At 38.8% G+C, this 22,980-nt stretch overlaps 2 protein-coding genes across 3 annotated transcripts; one reads left to right on the top strand and one right to left on the bottom strand.

Annotated features, from left to right (window-relative positions):
* Positions 1 to 1,971: 1,971 nt before the first annotated feature.
* Positions 1,972 to 10,874, top strand: LOC135236158 (T-cell surface glycoprotein CD3 epsilon chain-like). Its single transcript, XM_064302373.1, has 5 exons — positions 1,972 to 2,339; positions 5,397 to 5,597; positions 5,969 to 6,109; positions 8,072 to 8,127; positions 9,195 to 10,874. The coding sequence occupies exons 1-5, from the start codon at positions 2,285 to 2,287 to the stop codon at positions 9,258 to 9,260; spliced, it is 519 nt and encodes a 172-aa protein (XP_064158443.1). The 5' UTR covers positions 1,972 to 2,284; the 3' UTR covers positions 9,261 to 10,874.
* Positions 10,875 to 15,170: 4,296 nt separating this feature from the next.
* Positions 15,171 to 22,363, bottom strand: LOC135236291 (T-cell surface glycoprotein CD3 delta chain-like). Of its 2 annotated transcripts, XM_064302560.1 has the most exons (7): positions 22,210 to 22,363; positions 20,826 to 20,925; positions 20,325 to 20,342; positions 18,360 to 18,554; positions 16,828 to 16,971; positions 15,988 to 16,040; positions 15,171 to 15,760 (listed from the first exon to the last, which is right to left on the bottom strand). In XM_064302560.1, exons 2-7 carry the CDS (start codon positions 20,881 to 20,883, stop codon positions 15,695 to 15,697), a joined length of 534 nt encoding a protein of 177 aa, XP_064158630.1. In that variant the 5' UTR covers positions 20,884 to 20,925; positions 22,210 to 22,363; the 3' UTR covers positions 15,171 to 15,694. The 2 variants fall into 2 exon arrangements, with proteins under 2 accessions (XP_064158630.1, XP_064158631.1); XM_064302561.1 differs by lacking the exon at positions 20,325 to 20,342.
* Between the last annotated feature and the right edge of the window lie 617 nt (positions 22,364 to 22,980).

The raw sequence follows: 22,980 nt of genomic DNA, 5'->3' as shown, positions 1-22,980 counted from the left end.
CAGTGGTTCAGTGCAATCGGTTTCCTCAAACCACTTTGGCGTTTGGTTTATTTTTTAAATGGCAAGACAAGTAACTTTTTCTGATAGCCTATCTCGTGAAGTTTGGAATATTTCCGCTGAGCAATTTTTTTGGTTTTGTTTTGTTTCGTTTTGGGTTTTTTTTACCACGCTCAATCGCGGAGAAGTTTAAACATATTTCCCTTACAATTTTGTTATCACACTGTAGGGCTAGTCTAGCTTTGCTAAAAAATACATTACAACAGGTTGAAGCTTTATAATGAAAAAACACTTTGTGTTTATGTTTTTACGCCAACTGCTAGCATCCCACAATACTTTCTCATTGATATAACTTTTTTATTCAATCATTCATTTTCTTACTTATTTACATGCATACAAATGTATTCATGCATAATCTTCGTACGCACATACGTACCTTTTTAGTTTCGCCACAGGGGGGCGACTTTACCATTATTTTAAATATGTCCCTGCGACAATTATCCAAGAGCAAACAAATAGGATGTCATTGTATGTAGCTTACTTCCCAAAACCTTTACTGTTTCACTGTAAACAAGAGGCGAGGTTAGAATCATTACATTTAACTTTTGTCTTGACTGTGATCTTGTCCTTGTCCTCCTGCAGGTCACAACATGAATGAAATGTCATTGCAGGTTGTTACCTGACAGGAAAGTTAACTTCTAATTAATGCCAGTATGAAATGATAAATGGGTACATTTAGACTCATGTGCACACATACACATCACTTACCATAACACAGGAAAGGTTCATGTACTATTTCTGCAGACACTTAAACAGGTTGATTTTGATTACATTTGTTAAGCTCTCAACTGCGTTGTCCAGTCTGCTAATTGCATTGCGTACCATTTGCAGTAGCAGCCAAGCATCAAGGTGCAATAGCCGTACTCCTTCAGGGAACGAAATTGAACCACGCATTTCTAATACTACTCAAATGTGTGTGCTGTATCCCATCAAATGACCAAGGCAAACCCTGCTGGTTTGATATCCAGAATTCGCAAGGGGGCACAGGTGAACCTGAAATGACTAAAAAATTTGTGTGCTTGTTTTTGCTTTTTTTTTTTTCTCAGGCAGTTTCCGTTTGGCCTGGTTTCCAGACTCATAGACCTCAGTGATGACAGAACAGCTCAGAAGGAGTTATGATGGGCTTCCCAGCATCTCCTAAGACCTACATCTCCTAAGACATCTCCTATCTCCCAGGTCAGAGTCTCATATATGTTTCCCATACCATCAACTTAGGAGCAGAATGAGAGGTCCATCAGAACCTAGCTTTCTTTAAAAACTGTTTGTCTCACAACACTCAAGCGTCACGTTTACACTTACACTTCAGAATTCCCATCCTGCACCCTTGTTTTTTTGTGCTGTATTGCTAAGCCCATCTAAAGGGGGGGTTTGGTGCAGGTCACCCCCCTCCCCAAATCACCACTGGAAATGTGCAGTTTGCATATCACTGTAGCACTGTCAGGGCCAGGGTCAACACCACACGTGCAGTCTATAACCATGGTGACCTAGTTTAATGAAAGTTTTCCTGTTTTAGATCCATAAAATTAAGTGTTTGTTTTAATTAACATATTGCTGTACAACAATACATTTGGACCACTTTAATGTAATTCACTGAGCCACAGATTTCGTCCGTAGTACCGTAGATTTGTCGTTATTTGCCGTAGTGAAGGCCGCGAAGGACACACAGAACACAGGTGGACATAGATGCAAAGAGGGTCTCAGTCAGTTTAAATATTTGGAGGCTGAGCCACTGTACGCCTGCACCTCATGCCCTTCTGTTGCGTGAGCTGATTCAAGATGGAGGCTCTTCTTCCCTGTGGCGGCGGTCCGACAAATTACGACGGGTGTGATTGTGAGCTGTTGCAAGAGCTGCCTCTGAAGGGCGCCAACCGCCGTGGGCTTCTGACAGAGTCGCTTGACTCACTCAGTGCAGAACGACGGCAGAGCCATCGAAACCTCCGATCGCTGAGCGAAGGCGTCCCCACATCTGATATTACTTCCTGCTCCCAGAGTGAGTGAGAAAGAGAGAGAGAGAGAGAGAGAGAGAGAGAGAGGTACAGACAGACAGACAGAACGAGAATACCAAGTGAAAACTTTTAAGAGTATATTGCCGCATATTTCTTTTTGAGGTCAGCTTCTAGTCATCTGCTCTTTTTGGGTCTGCTTCTGGTCATCCCGCCGAACAGTTTGCTCCGTTATTCCGCTTCGTTCAGGAGGTAAAGGGGCATCGCTGCATGGTCTAGGAGAAATGATCAAGGCTGCCTTTGTGTTCGTCCTCGCCTTGGCGGTGGTGGAGTGTTCAGGTAAAGAAAGAACATTTTTGCATGGTTTCTATTATATACGCCTGTTATTACAATTATGTGATTCACTCTTACAAGCTGCATTTTATTTTTGATTTTTAGGCCTTTGTAGTTCTATTCTTTTTCAGTGTAGTGGATTGTTAGCATGGTGTTTCCGACATGCAACATGACTGTGGGCAGATATTGTAACAACAAAAAAAAAAGACATTTTACAAGACGTGTTATCATGATCTATAATGTTTTGGATACCATTTAACAAAAGTATTTAAATAAGCTCACAGAACTCTGGAAATGAAAGTCACTATGAGAAATCATAGAGCTATTATAATAGATTGTGCATGAGAATTGGACTGACCTTAAAGGCAACAGTCCAGTTTTTAAAGTCATTGAAGACCATAATATTGGATGTTCTTGACAACCTGGTTCAAGTCAAAGTTCAGCAGTGGAATTTTCATTGGTATCAGTTATTGTGATCAGATTAGACCAAAACTGAGCTTTTCGGCCACACGCACCAGAGCACCCATCGAAGACCATTTTACAGTACTGACAGTGAAGTACTGTGGTGGAACTTTAATGTTATGGGGCTGTTTTGCAGCCATTGGTCCTGCAGCTCTTGTCTTGGTCAATGTAATCATGAGCTGCTGAAAGGCATTTTGGGCAAACACCTGGTATCTCCCACCAGGAAACAAACTTGGCTGGCAAATAGATCTTTCAGCAAGACAATGATCCCAAGCACACCTTAAAATCAAGGAAGAATCGGTTAATTGACCACAGAGTTACTGTATTGCAATGGTCACCTCAGTCTCCAGACATGAACCAAATTCCAAATATGTCGCTTTCATTGAAGAGGGAAGTACACCACTGCAAATGAAAGAATCTGAAGGACCTTGAAAGATTCTGTAAGGATGAATGGTCAAAGATCCCCAAATATATTCACCAATCTCACTATAGAAGATGACAGTAGGGTTATCCTTGCAAATGGAATGCACCAAGTACTGGAAATGGTGTCTGGATTGTGATACATATAATTTTTTCAAAAAAAAAGTATTACTTATATCTTTTTCTCTGAGCTATCACAGTAGTATAAAATAATATAATTTTCCCATGTGTTTACCATACAATACACATATCTTTGCCTACCTTTATTAAGGATGTGAAGAATTGTACATGCACTGTATGTAGTGCATTGTATGTGTAAAGTTGAGGGCAAAAGTTTACATACACCTAGGCTAAAGTCATTCTAACTCAATTTTTCACAACTCCACACATTTCATGTTAACATACATTTCCTGCATTAAGTCAGTTAGGTTATCTACATTATTTCCAAGAGGTCATTTCAAAATAATAGTTAAGAGACTATTTATTTATTTATTTATTTCAGCTTTTATGTACTATATCAGATTTTCAGTGGGTCAAAAGTTTACATACACTTTGTTAGTATTTGGTGGCATTGCCTTTAAATTGCTTAACTTGAATCAAACGCTTGAAGTAGCCTTCCACAAGCTTCTCAAAATATTTTGCCGGAATTTTTGCCCATTCCTCCTGACAGAACTGGTGTAACAGTCAGGGTTGTGGGCCTTGTCCAGACATGCTTTTTCAGTTCAGTCCACAAATTTCCTATGTGATTCAGGTCAGGGCTTTGTGATGGCCACTCCAATACTTTCACTTTGTTGTCTTTAAGCCTTTTTGTTACAACTTTGGAGGTATGCTTAGGATCATTGTCTTGCTGGAAGACCCAGTTGCCACCAAGTTTTAACTTTATGGCTGATGTCTTGAGGTGTTGCTTCAGTATTTCTAGATAATCCTCCTTCCTGATGCCATCTATTTTCTGAAGTCCACCAGTCCCTTTTCCAGCAAAACACCCCCACAACATGATGCTGCCACCCCCATGCTTCATAGTTGGGATGGTGTTCTTCAGATTAAAAGCCTCACCCTTTTTCCTCCATACACAGCGCTCATCATTATGGCCAAAAAGTTCCATTTTTGTTTCATTTGACCAGAGAACACTCCTTCAAAAGGCTACGTCTTCGCCCTGGTGATCACCTGCAAACTTCATTCTGGCTTTTTTTATGCTGGTCTTGGAGTAGGGGCTTCTTCCTTGCGTGACAGCCTTTCAGGCCATGGCGATATAGAATCCTCTTAATGGTGGACGTAGATACTTTGATACTTGATGCCTCCAACTCCTTCACCAGTTCCTCGGCTGTTGTCTTGGGGTTCAGTTGAACCTTTCGGACCAACATTTTTTCAGCCCTGGGAGTTAATTTGTGCCTCCTTCCTGAATGATGCAGTGTCTGTGTGGTCCCATTATATTTATTTTTGCATACAAATGTTTGTATAGATGCTCTTGGTACCTTCCATTGTTTGGAAATTGCTCCTGAGGAGGATCCAGACTTGTGGAGGTTCACAATTTTTTTTCTGAGGTCTTGGCTAAGTTGCTTGGACTTTCCCATGGTATCAAGGGCAAAAAGATAGTGGCTCTATGGGTAGGCCCTTAAATAAAACCACAGGTGCCAATTAACTCCCAATTAACTCCTAATTATGACAATTGGCTAATTAGAAGCTTCTGAAAAGTCATTAAATCAATTTCTGGAATCTTCCAGACTGTTTAAAGAGACAGTCAACTTGGTGTATGTAAACCTTTGACTTTTACTGGAATTCTGATATAGCTAATTAAAGCTGAAATAAATCTGTTTCTATTGATTGTTTTAAAATTACCTCTGATGTGAACAAAGTAGATGCCCTAATTGCCTTGCCAACAGAAATGTATGGTAACATAAAATGTGTAGAGTTGTGAAAAACTGAGTTTGAATATCTTTAGCCTAGGTGTACGTAAACTTTTGGCCTCAACTGTGTGCAAGTATGGGGACTACGGAGTTTATGAACAAATTATGTATGACAGGGGCTTTGGTTACCGTTCATAATAAAAAATGGTTCATCATATATATATATATATATATATATATATATATATGATTATGAGAGATTGACCCACTTTTTTAAAAATGATGATATATTTAACAGCCATCTTGTTTAACATGCCATTAACTAATTCTTTCCCAGATAATAAAGGAAGTGTGGAATTCTCAAGAATGAGTTTCACTATGAAGTGTCCAAATTCAGAGAGAGGTGACATACATTGGACAGAGGCATATAATAGCAAGGGAAACGAAGCGACGCTGCGTTATGAGGAGAGTGCTAAGAAGACGCATTCCTGCACCATGGACGATGATAAGACATACTATTTTTATGTAAAAGGAAGGGGTAAGTTTTCTGAAACCTAATAATCAATCTGCTCTTGCTTACTAGGACTTTGGCTAATGGTTTATTGTATACTGCGGTCATTCCTATTGTTCCATACACCATTTCACTTTCAAAAAGTTCTACCTCTGCCTTAACTGCATTGGCCGCTTTCCTACTGTTCCCTGTCACTTTCTTTCTCTCTTTTTCCTTTTCTGTCTGTCTCTCTCTCTCTCTCTCTTTCTCTCTCTCTGTCCCTCATCTTCCTCATCTCCCACTTCTCTACTCCCCTCTTACCATGCTCTCTCTCTCTCTCTCTCTCTCTCTCTCTCTCTCTCTTGCCTGGTGCAGTGTGTGAGAATTTTCTCTCTCTCTCTCTCTCATGCCTGGTGCAGTGTGTGAGCATTGCTATGAGCTGGATGGGGGGCTACTGATTGGCATCATTTTCGTGGATCTGCTGGTCACCGGAGGCTTCATCATCGTCATCTACAACTGCGCGCAGAGAAAATCCTCATCTGCGCGCTCCCCTGCTCCAGGTCAGGCTTCTCATGCAAATTCAGTACTCAACCTCATGCTGTCACAGGACACACCATATGAGCGCATGATAACAGAAATTCCTCCACTTCCAATTCCCACACGAGGAGACGGCCCTAAAAGTGTGTTAAAGGGGGTGATATTATTAAAATATTTGTAAATATTTTAATTTTAGTGCATATCTTCGATTGGCCCAGGCAGGTTTTGTGTGCAACGAATGACGTTTTAGATATTTACAATAGAGTTTGTGGTGACCTGCTGGGTTTACAGTGGCTGGTGTGGAGGCATTCATGAGTTTGTGATTCAAAGCAAAGAACTTACACTTTAAGTGACATTTTGCCTCCAGAGGTTTTATATGCGTATGTTACCTGATTATGTTTAAAAAATAACATTCAAGTCTTATTTACGCTTGGAATTTCCCATAGCACCTACAAGCTGAGGCTGCTGCACTCAATGAAAGACGTACTGTCATAAAACGTTCAATTTGTGTTTTTCATTTGTGAATAAATGCCATAAAATGTCCATATGTACATCCACTTGAAACATAACATCACTATACAAGGTGCTTTGCAGTTACTAACAACATAACATAATGACGAGAACAGGCCATTCAGCCCAACAATGCTCACCATGTATACTAGAAGTGTATTATCTTGCTTTAAACCACAAACTCCCAAATGTCCCAATGGAAGCCATGATAAAGTTTGCAAGTCATTAGAAACCTTTTCATCTACCATTTCCTTCAACGCACTTCAAATCGGACAAAATCGATCAAAAACATACACTAAACAATCGAGTAATATCAAACCATCCTATTTTGAACTATTTTGAACAATCCCTTTGAGGCCCATGATTATAATGATTATGAGGGGTCTCCCTGGCTTTTCGGTTGTGTGTGCTACCCCATTAGAGGGCTTTACCAGTTGCTTTATCCACAAGCCTACAACTAGTCATTTATTAAATGAGGTGATTTTTATTGTCTGGAAACCAAAAGGTCTCCATCCTGCTCCTCTATTGGATGCCGGTGTTACACTCCAAAGACCTGATTTATTAAGGTCTTTAGCAAGTGCAAAACCTTTTAGCAAAACTAATAATGCAACCAGTGATTGGTGCAAAACAAATACTATGACCAATCATTGGTCATGTTATTGGTTTTGCATGTGCTAAATGGATTTGTAAGTGTAAAAGGTCTTGGTAAATCAGGCCCTAAATGTTGCAGGGTACAGTAGGTGTGCATCCATAAATATACAGGACAAAAAGGAGGAATCTGACATCTTTCTTAGCCTATCAATGCAGGAAAAAATGTGTACATTGTAATGAGCCGGTCACACTTTATTAGAATTTAAAATTAAAGAATGAAAGGTTTGAATTTGTTGTGTTCCTTTTCTTCCTCTGCAAAAGCGTGCAAGGGTCTGTATATTAATGATTGTTCAACTTACGAGAGGTTAACTCACGCATTTTTTAGACTGATCTTTTTTGAGTAAGCATGTGCGAGTAGAATTTCTCTTGCCATCTTCTGTCTCTCTCATTATAATGTCTGTGTAATTTTTGGCGTAATTTTTAATATTTGACATTTCTGAACAATGGTTTGTAATTTTTAATGGTTTGTAATTTCATATATAAAATGAAATGCACATCAATGCATTTCAGGCACTTTCAATTTGGTCACCTGTTTATAAAATCAATGATTCAAAAAAGGAAAAAAGCATTTAAAACTAGGTCTGAGGGTACTATCTGGCAGGTGTGTCTAACTTCTCCTCCGCCTGTTTTAAAAGACCACATGCTTGTGAACTGAACATCACAGATTTTATTCCAAATATATTTATTTTTGAATTAATTTATTTTAAATTTGTGGTGATGAAGTTATGGTTTAGTATGTGTTTTTTTTTTTCTTTTTTTTTTGTAAATCCATGAGCGTCTTACTGTAATGGAAATGTGTGGGTTTTGCATGTTTGTCTTTGTAGCATCTGGACGTCCCGTGCGTGCAAATGCTCCTTCGGTGCCCGACCGGGACTATGAGGTACCTCTTTCCTTTCATTTGTCATTCACTCCATCCTCAGCCCCTTCTGCTTCATGCGCTGGGGCCCGTCAAGCAGGACTAGCGGTTACTCCATCGAGCTCCTCCTCTGTTTGCGTTCATCTGCGATGGAGGCTAAGCTCTCCGTCGGCTGCTGTACCCCAGATCACACTGTAAAACCAGCTTCAGCATTTGCACATTTGCTGATTAATCTAAATTACACATTAATAACTAACATTGGCTGCGCATGGATGATCGAATATATATGTCTAATCCGCATATAAAAAGTAAAAAGTGTATATAATAATAATAATAATAATAATAATAATAATAATAATAATAATAATAATAATAATAATATGATAAATGTTCTAAACAGCTGTATACACTTTATCAGAGCTCGACCTCCCCTGTATCAGTAAATGACTGAGGAAGTTATATAATTAAGAGCAGAAATTGCCATGAAAGCTTGCTTTCACAGCACTTCCATAAGCAAATGTGTATCGTTTAAGTGTTCAGTCTGATATACGATACAGCAAATTCTAACCAACAGAGTAGGATCTATAGGAAAATACATTGGTATTCTGGTGCAATTGCCAGCATATCAGTAACATCCGTTGCACATTTTTTGTAAATCATAGGTATACAGCAAACAGATGCACGTAAACGAGTGAGATTTTCCTCTGATGTTATGAGTAATGTATTTAGTACCTCAGAAGTGTTGCTTTGCCACCAGAGTGGGCACACGCTTGGTAGACATAATACTATTAAAATCATCTGCAGATGTTTATTAAAGTTACAGATGCTATGTGTGGGATTTTGAATTTGTGATGCCTGGTTTGAATGATCTTATTGCTTCTTCCAAAAGCTGGTATGTTGAAGAAGTCATATCGCTTCATGTTGTCAATTTTTTTCTGATAGTCCGTACTGTTCTTAATGACTGTATGTGATGCGATGGTCAGTCTTTCAGTTTGTTGGAGGCAACTGCATCACGACCACATGAATGACCGCCCATATCTGTGCTTTTTGTCCTCCCTCCATCCCTCCATCCCTCCGTCCCTCCATTCCAGCCGCTCAATCATGCCACTCGAGATACGGCAACCTACGCTGTCGCCGGGGTGAACAGAACCGGCTAGAGCTGACAGACGAATGTCCCAAGCGGTCCTCCACCGGAAGACTCTGGTATCCCACATGTCTTTAGTCTCTCCTGTCAGTCCCCCAGCCCCAAATGCCAACTGCATCTCCTGGTTAGTTGTCCTGGCTGCAGTGAAATTTGTTTTGAGTGCTTTCTTATTTTCAAGTACTGTCTCTGTCTATAATTTTGTAGTTAGTAAAAAACAAAAAAAAACAGAATTTTTAATGGGGGGGGGACTTTTATTTGCAAATATTTTTTCAGTTTTTGATAAATTTAGTGGTCTTTATCGTGATATTTAATTAGCAGTAAACTCAAAGTGGTGTGGTTTTGATAAGTCATGGTACAGCACTAGCTGTTCGTTGAAAGGAGAACACTCTGAACGAGAAAATGTCATATTTCTCAACAAAGTGAATTCATATAAATAATACAATTGACAGCATTTGTCAGCACTGTATTTGGTTTATTGGTGATGTCATTAAAATAGAAAATTTAATTGATTTTTTTTTATATGAGCACATTTTATTTGGACAGAAATGTGGAATATATGATTATTTTTGGCATTCTTAGAAAGAAAGGCGGCGTTTATATAGATATTTAAGTTTTAGCATCGCCCTTTAAAATGTTTAGATACTAATAAGACATTAAATTAAGTACAATTTCAATGTGAAAAAGCCATCTGACTATGCTTGTGTTTCTCAACAATATTTCTCTGAGGAAATTTGTCATGAAATAAAAGAGATTCTTGAATCTGAATGGCTTTCCAAGCAGTAGGATTTAAAAGATATTCTTTAGCATAACCCCGTAGCTATTAATCTTAGTATTATTGGATAATGTGAAATGTCAATGGCCAGTTTTGTAAGTTCAAATGTGCACTTGTGCATTTACGTTATGTCATAAGAGTATGCATTAAATGATAAAAATAATAACTTTATTCTGATATTTATGATCACTTTATAGCCAACTGTCATGCTGTCGATCACATTTTTGTCACTTTGTTTTTCACAAGTATCAGCCATAGGATTTCACGTTTATTAAATGGTCTTTATTTTACCACCTACGTAGCATCTGAAATTCCTCAGCTTTCTTTGAAAGCATTTCCATAAACCCATGAGAATTTTGCTTGAGTGCATGTTCAAATATATAATGTAATGAATGCAATTTGTGTAAACCTTGCAGAATTACGCTTGCGGGGAATGAATTGGTATTTTGGTGTAATTGCCAGTGTATCAGTTATATATTTTTTTGCAATCATAGTTATAAATAGATGCATGTAAAACACGCCAGTGTCATATTTTCCTTTGACTTTATGATTATGATCTTTACCGCCTCATAAATATTGCGCCATTTATGTTTTGTGACTTACAAAAGGGCGGAGTCAGGCGATTGGACAGGCTGTGTGAGTATGTGAGCCAGCGGAAAGGTTTCATAAGAGCGTGCTGCCAGTTTAATCATTCTCTCTGTGAAGACATCACTCGCTGCTCTTAATGGAAACAGTCTGTATCATCAGTTCATTTAGAGAGGCTTCAGTAGAAATGAAAAGCAAAAACATGTTTGTCTGCTTGCTGTACTGTAGTTCTTCTGGAAAAAGTATTGCCATTAAAAAAATGTGAGCTCATTAATGACGCTGGAGTTTCCTTGATGAAATTAGTTTGTGCCTTTTTCTCTCAGATCCTCTTGAAGTAAGCCACAGACATTTTCAAGTTGTAAACACAGTTTACAAGATTAATGAAGGTGCTTATCATAATGTCTGTGCTGACACAGGTTGTCCACATTGGCATCACAAACCACAAAAACATTCCTCCAGTGTTATCCACTATGATGTCCCACACCACAAGTACATCTCTGCAGTTTATCCACTGTAATGTTACACAGCACAAAAGCTAGATTATCCATTATAACAGAGCATTTTTAATCAAAAGGCACCTTAAAATGACAACTTTACTGAGGACAGGACAACCCTCACCCCCACACCCCCATTCAAAGGTTTAATGTTTGATCCTTTTATCCAACATCTACTTCAGGCTGAACTAATTCAATGGATATTTAGAAATACATGGAAATACAGGGAAGCATGTAAGAACTGAAATATCAATGAATAATGGTATTATAAGTGACAAGAAAGGATCATAGTATTACCCAGGATATGTAAATCTCTATAGTTTTATCTGAAAGTCTAAATGTGAACTACATTAATTGTTGATATGAACTCATGACTTTTAATAGATAAGATATTGTTTCAGCTTTGTGAAGGAGCCTGGGACTCCTTCATATCTGTGGTGAATATTCTAGAATATTCTACCATATTATTTTACATAACATCACACAAAAAATCCCTCCAGGCTGAAAAATAATGAAATCATACAACACAAAAATGTCCTTCCAGATTGTCCACTATGACATCACACTAGTCAAACAAGGCCTGCATTTGATCCACTATCCAGTATTAAAGCAGGTTATGAGAGTTAGTTGGATGCCTATAACAGTTTTTCTCAACAGTGTTAAGACCCTTTAAAAGCAGTTATTCATGGCCCTAACTCACATGAGAACAACTATATGCTTTTTTTGCAAACCAGTAGAAAAATGCCTAAATATCAAAATCTGGTCTAAATATCAGTAAATGACATTTAATGAAACAGATATGAGCCATCCTGCACTGAATATCTTTGTTCATGAACACTCTCTGTAGCCCAGAAGTGTGTAGTGAGATGCAATGTATGCTGTGTGTATTGGCTTGTGTGTGCTCATGCGTATCTGTGCATCTACACAGGAGCATATGGTTACAGGGTGTCTGTTAATTCATGGGGAAGGTTCAGTTGTGGTTTCTTGGGAGTTGTGCATGGGTGCCTGTGTATGTGTGTGTGTGTGTGTGTGTGTGTGTGTGTGTGTGTGTGTGTGTGTGAATGTGTGAGTGTGTGCGCACACGTTTGTGTGTACGTGTTCATGCATGTGGTGTGTGTCTGTGTGTGCGTGTGTGTGCGCACATGTTTGTGTGTATGTGTTCATGCATGTGGTGTGCGTCTGTGTGTCTGTGTGTGTCTGTGTGTGTGTGTGTGTGCTTGCGTCGGGGGCGTTGAGCCTCTGCTCAGTTCTCGACTCTCAGAGCTTAGGGCAAACCGCAGTTTGTCAGCCTTGCTTCAATAGCAGCTTCACAGCAATTCTGAACACCAGAGAACTTCCTGACCGTATGCAGAGCATCTTGTCTACTTAGAAGGTGCCTGTAAATTTAATTAATCAACAAGTTAATCTTCATTTTTCTATAGTGAACGGCTTGAAGGTTGAGACAAAGTTGAGTCCCCTGGCCTCCATTTCCGGCACTCTTGCAGTAAACTGTTAGGCAAGGATAATCACTGGATCTATGTATTGTCATCAATGTGCCTCTTCATTAAATCCACGCCAGGAGAATTAAGGGAGAACTTTGAAAGCTGTGAGTCATTGCACCGTACACACAAAACTATCCTATGAAGTCTGCAGTGTATTCCAGTGTCTGCAAGCCATTAAAAATGTCATTCTTGAGCTGTTCAGTGTCATTGTCATGAGCGTGCATGATATGCCATGGCTTGCTAATAAAGGTCTTCATTTTGTGTCTTTCTCTCAAACTCACTATGAAAAAAAGTATTTTTAGCACACATGCAAAGTCCACTCAACACACTGTATCAACCATTGACTGATTTTGTTTTTGTTTTTTGCACTGGCATTCATTTAGCACAGGGGTCTGAATACTTTTGCAAATAACAGATGTTAGTTTTATTTTTCAGAAATGTAAATAATTTTGCCCGACACTGAATTTTAATTATCATAAACATGGAAAATAACATGAAAGCAATTTCTTTGAAATATAGGCTACTTTAAGACATGATCACTCATGGAACTATTTCCGACCCATCAGCAGATACCGACCAGATAAAAGCAACATTAAAAAGTGTGTTACCTAATTAATGTTGGCTAATTATGAAAACTTACCTGAGCTAATCGCTTACTATGCAGGAGTGTGGTGTACAAAAACAAAGATTTGTTTTGTTTTTGTTTTTATATACATGTCTTAGCTGTTATTACCAGCTATTTATTTATCTTCCAGTTCAAAACCACTCTGGTATTTCACTTCAACTGGAAAACTGAAAACAATTTATTTTGTGCTGTATTTTCTTTAATATGATTAAAGGATGACATTATTTTATTTTGAACTATTTTCTGTTTTAAAAGTATCCAATTGTATGTAACTGTGGCGTGAGGTAGATCCACACTACAAATCAGCAAATAAAAAAAAATATTTTAAACCAAATTAGGTTGAAAATACAAGTAAGGAAGTGCACTGCATATTCCGTGCTAAGCTATCAACTAGTAGCAAGGAACAAAATTCCTACAGTGTATTGTGAATAAAGTGAGCAATGAACCATGATTGATTTAAATCACTGAGACAGTTATGTGATAGAATGAGTAATCGAACATTGAAGTGATCAATGTGACAACAGAACAAATGACATAGCTTACATTCTTCCATACAACACCCAACCATGTCTGTCTGGACTGGGGCTTGTAAAATATGTTTCTCAGGATTTGACCATCTATCAAGGGAAAATCTATAAAGAAGGTTTTTGCTGACTGTAGGTTTGGTCAGGGGTGTCACCAGGGATTTTGGGCCCCACGAAATAACCTCACATTGGGTCCCACCCAAGAAAATCTGATGTTCTAATATTTTTTGAGGACCCCTGTCAGTCTGAGCGCTCCTGAGCCTTGGCATCGCTGGGCACAATAAAAGCCCACCCTCGTTTTCATTCGACTGTCAATCAACTGGTCATTTAATCAAACTTTGTCTCTTTTTTTCCATTGGACTGTAACATTGATGTTGTTTAGTAGTAGCCATTTTCCACATTAACTGCAATTTCCATAATGCCATCAAGCAATCTGCTTAACAATGTCAAGAAATACCTTTTCAGGAATGTGTAGGTACCAGCTCTGCACAAAGAAGCATAAGGGTGCTTATCATGAAGATGCACAGCAAAGTTTCTAGTGCAGAATCAGCCCTGATAGAGTACTGTGGTGTGGGGATGGCTGGTTTAAGCAGCCACACCTGCCCTGGGTCAAGCTAATTAGACCTGGCCAATTGGATAATTGGTTAAGAATTAGATAATTGGCCAGGCTAATTGGACCCAGGAACAGGAGTGGCTGCACCTGTGCGTAGTGAGTGCATTGAAAATGCACTTCTTGTACGTCGCTTTGGATAAAAGCGTCTGCCAAATGAATGTAATGTAATGTAATGTAATCACTGCGCACAGGTTAAATCTGCCATCCCCACCCACACCAGGAGCTTCTCTGTCATGACAGTGTTTAAGATCTGCTCACTTGGCTGTAACATCTTGCCAAACCCTCGAAAATAAATGTGGACTGTTTTAACATCATCTCCCTGTGTCTCTGTGCTGGAGGGCCCCAAGGAAAGCCACTTCGGTGGCCTGTGGCAGGCGTGTTTGCCACAAGTACATGTGGGCCCTGTTGTAGTCATATCAGTGTGGTGAGTGTTTGAGCACAAAATGGCTTCCCTGCATCACCCAGGTGGGTGTTATATACCAGTTGTGGTCAAAGCTTCCCCCTTTCACTGTGAAGGGCTTTGAAAAAAAAACACTGCAATCTATTGAAAGTTGCCATGGCTGCACTAAGAGATTAAACGAGCAAGTGAAAAACATGACAATCACAAGAATATCCTAATTGCAAGTAAATACAGTATTCCACACAGTGACATATTTTGCATGGATGAAACCTCATGGTACATGCACAGTATTGTCCATATTGTTTACATAGGCCAATATTTTATTGAAATAGTTATCTTGCATGTATATAAATAATATGCAGCAAAACAAAGTCCAAGATATGAAGGCACATTAAAGAAGAATAATGGCTCGATTAAATGCACAGCCTATATATATATATATAGAATTTGATTTTCCTTTTACCCTCAAACATTTGTTTCCCATTGCTCACAAGGGATCAAGGTCAAAGCAAAGCAACAAAACAGACAAAACAATACAAAACAATGCAACAATATAGGTGATAATAAACATAGGACATGTCAATATCATGGTGATTTCGTAGGTTCTGAATGAAGAGAAATCCAGGTTACGTAAAATATAAACATACTGTGTGTATTCAAATAGGACACCTACCGGGCCACTGGCTGGGGAGGGGTTCATTAAACACAAACATAAACTTATTTTGTACATTTATACAGATGGCCTGTCAGGGTACTGGCTATGGACGATTAAATTGAAAATGAACATGCTGTGTATATTTATATAGGTGACCTGTCAGGCTATTGGTCGGTGAGGATCACATGATGTGCATGATGCTATGAGCGTAAACACAGGGCCTTGTGGTTACGGTCGTCATCAGGTCTGGGGGTCGGCCACCTTGAGCTGACCGCAGGGTGTTTTTGCGCGGGCGCGGTCAATGCTTCCTCCCACGCCTTGGCTCCAGCTGGCTGTACTCGGAGGCATTGCCGTGGGAGAGGGGCTGTCAGGGAGAGGAAGAGTCAAAGGAAGCGGGGGGGGGGGGGCGCAGGGAGAATCAGAGAGATATAAGTTAAGGGAGAGGGAAAGAAGTAGGGAGATTAAAAGGGATAAGGAAAATAGTGATACAATCAGAGGAGTGACAGTGAGCATGAAATTGCTGGCTTGGGTGCTAAAAGAAACAAAAGCCAGGATTATACCCATAATTCATTGCTAGTACTGATTGCGCACCTGGTAAGTGGAGTCATTCTGCTGGTTCTGAATAAGGTTCTGTCGGTCCGACGCTGGAAGAGATGGAACAGATGGGAATTTTTCTCTACTGAGCCTCTGATGCACTTAACAAAAATCGAGTAAAACACAGCATGCACAAACAGCCATCTGTAAATGTCCAGATGTAGACCAATAATCAATTAATGAATGTGTGTGTGTGTGTGTGTGTGTGTGTGTGAGTGCATGCGTGCGTGTGTGTGTGTGTATGTTAAGCTAATTTTAAGCTCCATATTGCATAAAATGCATAGGGCCTAACTGTGCGTGCTATTTCGAGGTTTATACCCTGTTTGGCTGAATGATTTGTCCATAACTCAGAGGCTTGTATGTCAGGTTACACAGGTTATGCATTCATATATACATAAAGCCGAAATTTTGAAATCTCGAGGCGTGGAAATCTAGGCTGAGAGACATTTTTACATAAATTAACTAGGTTAACCCCAATATAGCTCAGGTTTTACCTGGATGTTACCTGTCTATGTCCTCATCAGCTAGAAAACTTGCACTTTTCAACCAAATACAGTTCAGGTTTTCACCTGAAAGCCTCAACAGCATTTCGCCAACTTTTCACCACAAAAATGTTCATTGTGTTAGATTGGTGAGGTCAAAAGGCAAGATAAATGCAACATAACTGAAATTGTAAAGGCTGACGAGCTCATAGTAGGAATAGTGCATGGATTTGTTTAATATCAATATTGCCTTGATCGTAATTATGATAAACCTGTGCTCATCCATACCGTATGTGGCCCTGGTAATTTATCTGTTGTAAGCTGTCCTAGTAGCTAAAGGAGAGAGGCTGCTCACCTTTGTTGGCCTGACGGTAGACCTTTCCCTGGGGCTGGGAGGCAAGGAGGTAGACGGCCACTCCGATTAAAGCCGTGGCAATGACCTCTCCCACGACGATCCCAGCCACGGTCCCAACATCCAAGTCCACACAGTTGTCACAGGCTAGAAACATAGGCGGGTAATAAGCAGAGTGACATCACAGCGTGTTTAGTTTCCTCACAGACAGTTACATGCTGAAAATCCCGCAGTGGGAGGTACATCACAGTGGGAGATATTCGTTGGCAGTGCCGTCCAGGTGAGCTAACAGTGACATCACAGTGGGAGATATTCATTGGCAGTGCCGTCCAGGTGAGCTAACAGTGACATCACAGTGGGAGATATTCGTTGGCAGTGCCGTCCAGGTGAGCTAACAGTGACATCACAGTGGGAGATATTCGTTGGCAGTGCCGTCCAGGTGAGCTAACAGTGACATCACAGTGGGAGATATTCTTTGGCAGTGCCGTCCAGGTGAGCTAACAGTGACATCACAGTGGGAGATGTCCGAATCAGCCTCCTAACTATTGTGTCCTCAAAGCATATGCTGCCTATTGCATACTTTTTAGTGGGTATTTTTAGTACGCAACGGACAGTATGTGAAAAATATCCTCCATACTATTCTGCAAACGTGCGTGTTGTAAGTCGTTCCGCCCTTGCACGGCCTTGCTTACGTGTTGTTGTTGAAGGAAATATCAGCATAGCTGCTTTTTTATTGCAAATTGAACATACACAAAAACATAATAACAAACAGCCAAGGGATATATTTACAAAAATACCTCAAAGATGGTACACAAATCCATTGTTTAAACAGCTTGTATGTATTCCTGGGTTTAATAAATAAAGGTTTTCTATTGCTAGATTTGGACTTATGAATATGGAATTTGTCTAAAATAATGAGTTGTCTAAAATTATTGAAACCAAACAATACACCTTCCTGGGATTTTAAGTATACTACATATAAAGAAAATTTTGCCTACTTAACGTTGTCTCAGTAACTTAAAGTTACTCAACAGCTATAGACAATAGTAGGCAAGTGCGCTTATTTGGTAACAGGCAGCTAACAGTGACATTATAGTGCGAGCTGTTCATTGGCTCTGATGTCTAACAATGACTCCATAAGGAAATAAGATAATAACCACAGAAATGTAAGAGAACAAATGATCTAGTTCTGTGGTAATAACACAGTTAAAATAATGATCACAGTGCCCTCTAAATGAAATCATATAAGAGAGTTTAGAGAAGATTGTCCTGCTCCTAAATGCATTCCTAAATTTGGCCAGTTAACTTTTTGTATAAAAGCCTCTAAACAATGGAATTCGTTGCTAACTGGTATTAGCATTAATTTTCATAATTTAAGCTCCAAAGGCAAAATATGGCTGAAGGAAAATAAAATTTTTCAGCATCAACTAAAATCCTTTTTTTTTGGCAAATACTATCAGTACCACTTAATTCCTCAACAGCTTTTTAACAGCATGTTTTTGTGATAGTTTATGTTTTTCTTTTACTTCACTTACTTCGAAATTTTACCAAGATCTTCACATTGTCATCATCAGTCTGGCATGTGTATTCGCCCGAACTGTCATCCTTGTACTCGAGTACTATTTCTGTTTGGTTCAAAATCTCTTTTCTACCTATAATCCATTTCTTTGCGTTTTTACAGGTGAGTTTGACACCTTCTCCAGCATCATCGGTTGTGATCTGTGAATTGCCTGTACAAAAGAACAAAAAAAAGGGTAACGGTATCAAATTATTTTTGTAATTAGCAGACAGCTATTGTTAAAATAAATGAAGACGCCCTGCCACATGACGGAATCATACTGAATTAGAAGCTCAGGCACCAGACAACCATAGACAACCAGACTGCATATAAGGAATATATCCATGATGAATGTGGAATCATAGATAAATCTGGGCTCTTCAAACTGGAGATATAATATGGAAGTACATCTCAAGATTATACATTCAGTTGTAATTGGTTTGAATGAACTGTCACAGTGTGATAATTTTTCAATAGGTTATTGTAAGTAAAACTGAAATCAAAGGTTGTTTAGGGTTGTGCTATTATGCCTGGAAGGAAATTTCCTTGAATGGAAATATTAATATGATCCTGGTATTGGTAATGAAATACCACTTTTTATAGCATGGCTAAAAAAATGTATATATGGAAGGATTAGATCTAAGAGATTAGAAAGAGTCTTAAGTGGCAACATAACGTAACTATAGGATTAGTTGCAATAAAGAAACAAATTTATAAAGTGACAGTGAAGAGAAGGATCCAGAACAGCTTTGGTGCTAAAAATATAGATTTGGGGACACTTTGCCTAGTGTCCCCATGTCTCTTTCTGTTCCAACAGTTTGCAACTATCTAAGGTAAGGAACAAATTATGAATATGTCAAAATCAATAAAATCTATAATTTAATCACTGATGACAGAGTATGACATGTGCAAAACAGAAGCCTAATGTATGAATTCATGCAGTAAAGTTCTTTATATATGCTTTGGTTCTTTTTTGCTGTATTGTATATCAAATATAAAATTATTTCTTAAGATCCTAATGTACACAAGACTTCCATTGTCTCAACTCAGTTTGCATTAGGTTGGCAATCACATTATCAACATATACAAATATGTAAATCTGATAAATGTGAAAAGGCTATTTGTGGTCCACTGTATTTCAGATGAAGACCTATGGGTCAAAACACTAACGATAACATGCTAAAATAAAACTTAATATCACTTTGTCTTTGTTGCATAAGTGTGTGAGCTTCCATTTTGGATTTTCTAATCCAATGCCAAACACTTTTTTAACTTTGATAATATGTCCGCAATCAATTAAATATATATATATATGATTGAACTCTCTGAAAGATTACACTCTGATTTTAAATGCCTGTATGGATAGGTATGCGATATCGCCTCATCCTAAAGAGACTACCAAAAGCATTAAATCAGTGTGCACAAAATGTTTCTTTTTATATGAAGTTTGCACATTTCAATATTATTTCTTTACATTTTTTTAACAATGAAAAATTAAAGTGTGTGATAAATTCAACAGAACTGACCTCAAATTTTTGAATTTAGTTTAAAGCTGACAAGCACACATTATTTAACCACAGCCAAGTTGTACACAGAGAAATGTGCATATCTCATGCTATGTGTTCAATGTAATGTGAATCGATATAAAAGACTTCTGTCAAGCCACTTCACCTTCTTAAAAAAAAATTAAAATAAAAAATTTGAATTTTTAAAGAAAATTTTTTTTAAAGAAACATATAGAACAGTGTATGCCTTTGTGGCAATGCATGCATATTTCTCTTGATTTAATTTGTCTCATTTAACCTAATGAAAATACATTAAAAATCCAAGGCAGTTAAGAATGGGAATAGTATGCATGACCCAAAGTCAAAGACTTGTTGGCAGACAAATCATGAATAAGCACACACACACTGTATAAAGCACAATATATACAGTACTGTACCTTTTTCATCTGCAGAAGCTGTGAACAGAAGAAACAGTTTGTTATGGTGGCAGTAAGTAGAACAAGGGCCTATAACTGTTGCTATGGGACTAAAGACCTACAGTTTAGTGACTTCATCTATGCATTACAAAACTGCTATATATTATAAGTAACAAACACATAAACATATGTACAAATGGACACACCTGCAGGGAAAAGATTACTTGAGAAGTATATGACTTTTTTTTACAATTCAGCCATTTTGGCTCCATTTTGTAATAGTTTTCCTGGTTACAAACATCTGCTAAGTGATTGTAATGTGATGTAATGCTTTTAACAAAAAACACTCACAAATTGTACATTTAACATTGTGGCCAAATCAAAAGTACAGCGGTTTTTAAACAGTATAATGTGCTATCCTACCCATGGACTATATAACATTTAAGAAAGAAACTCTGTTTCGGGTTAACATTATTGGGACGTCCAAACACACACACAGAAAAAAATGTTTAGTATTCTTACCAGCTAAAGTCAACATAACCATCACATACACTAAATGGACAATCCTTTTCCCCTCCATTTTATCTTCTCGCTTCCCACTTGCAGAGATCCGTTACAGAATCTGTAGGACAAAAGGCCTATTATGAGTTTTCAGAACAATCGGGTTCCATCTGAAGACCCTACAGTTTTGACATACCCAACTTTACCGTTGCCATATCAGACCACTGTCTTTTGTGTTGCATCTATGTTCCTTTTAACATGTTTAAGAATTTTTATGTTGTATAGAAAAACAACACAGCGAGCAAGAGCCTTTATTTTTTACCTCAAATGTTGAGCCCGACTCCTTTGTATAAATGTCAGGTAGAACCCTATAAGCAGTCGGGCTGTCGTAAGTGCTGTATACTTCCTGAGCTAAGCAGGCCCTAGTTGAAGGGACGCCATTTTCTGTCTCCATCATCCATTTTATACAAAACACAGTTTGCACAGTTGAGTTGCCACATCGTTGCGTCGCTTTCACTGCACAAATATTGCCAGAAACTCACTATTTTCCACTCTGCTTCATTTTGTCAAGCATGTTAAATGACAGTTTTGGCAGACATATTCTTTGTGTTTTTAAGGTCACAGAAAAAACGTGTGGTTTTAGTAAAACATACACTTTATTGACAAAATGGAAATGATGATCCAATATCATTTCAAATAAATGTCACATTAAATCATATTCTCTATGAATTATTAAATATTTCCCTAATTTTAAAACCATACACATGAATGAATCAGAGTATGTTTCTATTCATGTGGCAAAACAGAATTTATGTCCCATATTGTTTCCACTGTAACTGACATTTCATAGCAGTGAACATGCTTGTCCCGTTTTATATATGCTTTAGGTTTAAAACATTTTTTTTTGTTTGTTTCTGTTTATTGTTGTATTTATCTAAATATAAACCAAATTATTCTTCTTGCGAAAGATCAAACTGAAAAACCACACAATTCATGAGTTTTTACACATAGACGTATGCCATTGCAAACTTCTTTCAACAATGTACAGAAGTAGATTTGTGCATTAAGAGACTTTGAAGCAATCTATCAAATTACATGGCAGATATCAATTATTAATATACTTTTTAAATGGCAATGAGCATTTTTTTTCTAAAATGATATAGCATGGTTATAAATCATAAAAGATTTTTTATAATTATAGTATAAAACATCTAATTATGGCAACGTGTTATTGGGTGATAACAATTTACCTGTCATCATAGCAGCATAAGAAGCTATCGCTATTCTTTATTGCTATATCTAACAGTGCTGATATTCTATAGAAATTCTTTTCTTTAGTTTACACTTTAATGGATGGATCGTGGGTCCCTTCCTATTCTTTCACGAGACGAGATCGGGGACGTACCTGTGGAGTCACCACTTGGCTGAGCTCTCCGAGCTTTCTCAGAAAGTCAAGGAGACTGCTTCTCTTCTGTCCGCCTCTCTCACAGTCTGTCACCGCACCCTTCCATCTCTCTGTCCCGGCAGGGGAAGCGCGTACGATTGGCTGAATTCAAGGGCCCGGCAGCTCCGCCTCGCTGAAGCTAGGCGGCGTCGCTGCATCCGGGATGGCTGTCGCTTTCCGGTAAAATGCGACAAAAAGAAAAACAATAAAGATGTGACCGCAAGGCTGCAACGTTGAGGGACAGGTGGGGTTAGTGTGTGGTGTCTACATGAGTCGGTGGTGGGGGTGTGGGTGGGTTGGGGGATTGTGAAGGTTCCCATTTTGCAACTTGTGAAATACGGGGGTGGGGGGGCCCAACTTGGCACGTTTGCTTTAGGTGTGACACGCATCATTATCCGTTGCCACTGTATCGTCATGATGGGGATTAAGTGGTTATTGAGTTTTTTGCCTTTTGGCTGTGGGGCATTCCTGAGCGGCTGAGAGAAAACAGCCTGCTCACAACTCCCCACTGCAAAGGGAGCAGCGGCAACGAGACAAAGAAGAGTTCCCACAAGCTGTTTCCTGCACGGTAACGGCAACCCGCAACACCCTGTGACCTAAAACTGCCATCTGCTCTCCCCCCCCCCCATCTCTCTCACTCTCTCTCTCTCTCCAAACACACACAAACACACACACACAAACACGTACTTACACGCAAACACATCTAGGACAAGGTCTGCTGGCAACACAAGC

The sequence above is a fragment of the Anguilla rostrata genome, chromosome 12, assembly GCF_018555375.3.
Source record: "Anguilla rostrata isolate EN2019 chromosome 12, ASM1855537v3, whole genome shotgun sequence".
Classification (NCBI taxonomy): domain Eukaryota; kingdom Metazoa; phylum Chordata; class Actinopteri; order Anguilliformes; family Anguillidae; genus Anguilla; species Anguilla rostrata.
The sequence above is the reverse complement of the archived record's forward strand: the minus strand, read 5'-3'. Positions and strand labels throughout refer to the sequence as shown.

What these genes read in the sequence shown, in the direction of transcription:
- LOC135236158 (XM_064302373.1), top strand. Translation starts at nt 2,285, where the DNA reads ATGATCAAGGCTGCCTTTGTGTTCGTCCTCGCCTTGGCGGTGGTGGAG. An exon ending in GGCGGTGGTGGAGTGTTCAG is followed by an intron (nt 2,340 to 5,396) that starts GTAAAGAAAGAA and finishes ATTCTTTCCCAG; the next exon opens with ATAATAAAGGAAGTGTGGAA. An exon ending in TTTTTATGTAAAAGGAAGGG is followed by an intron (nt 5,598 to 5,968) that starts GTAAGTTTTCTG and finishes TGCCTGGTGCAG; the next exon opens with TGTGTGAGCATTGCTATGAG.
- LOC135236291 (XM_064302560.1), bottom strand. Translation starts at nt 20,883, where the DNA reads ATGGAGGGGAAAAGGATTGTCCATTTAGTGTATGTGATGGTTATGTTG. An exon ending in GATCTTGGTAAAATTTCGAA is followed by an intron (nt 16,972 to 18,359) that starts GTAAGTGAAGTA and finishes CTATGTTTCTAG; the next exon opens with CCTGTGACAACTGTGTGGAC. An exon ending in AGAATGACTCCACTTACCAG is followed by an intron (nt 15,761 to 15,987) that starts GTGCGCAATCAG and finishes TCTCCCTGACAG; the next exon opens with CCCCTCTCCCACGGCAATGC.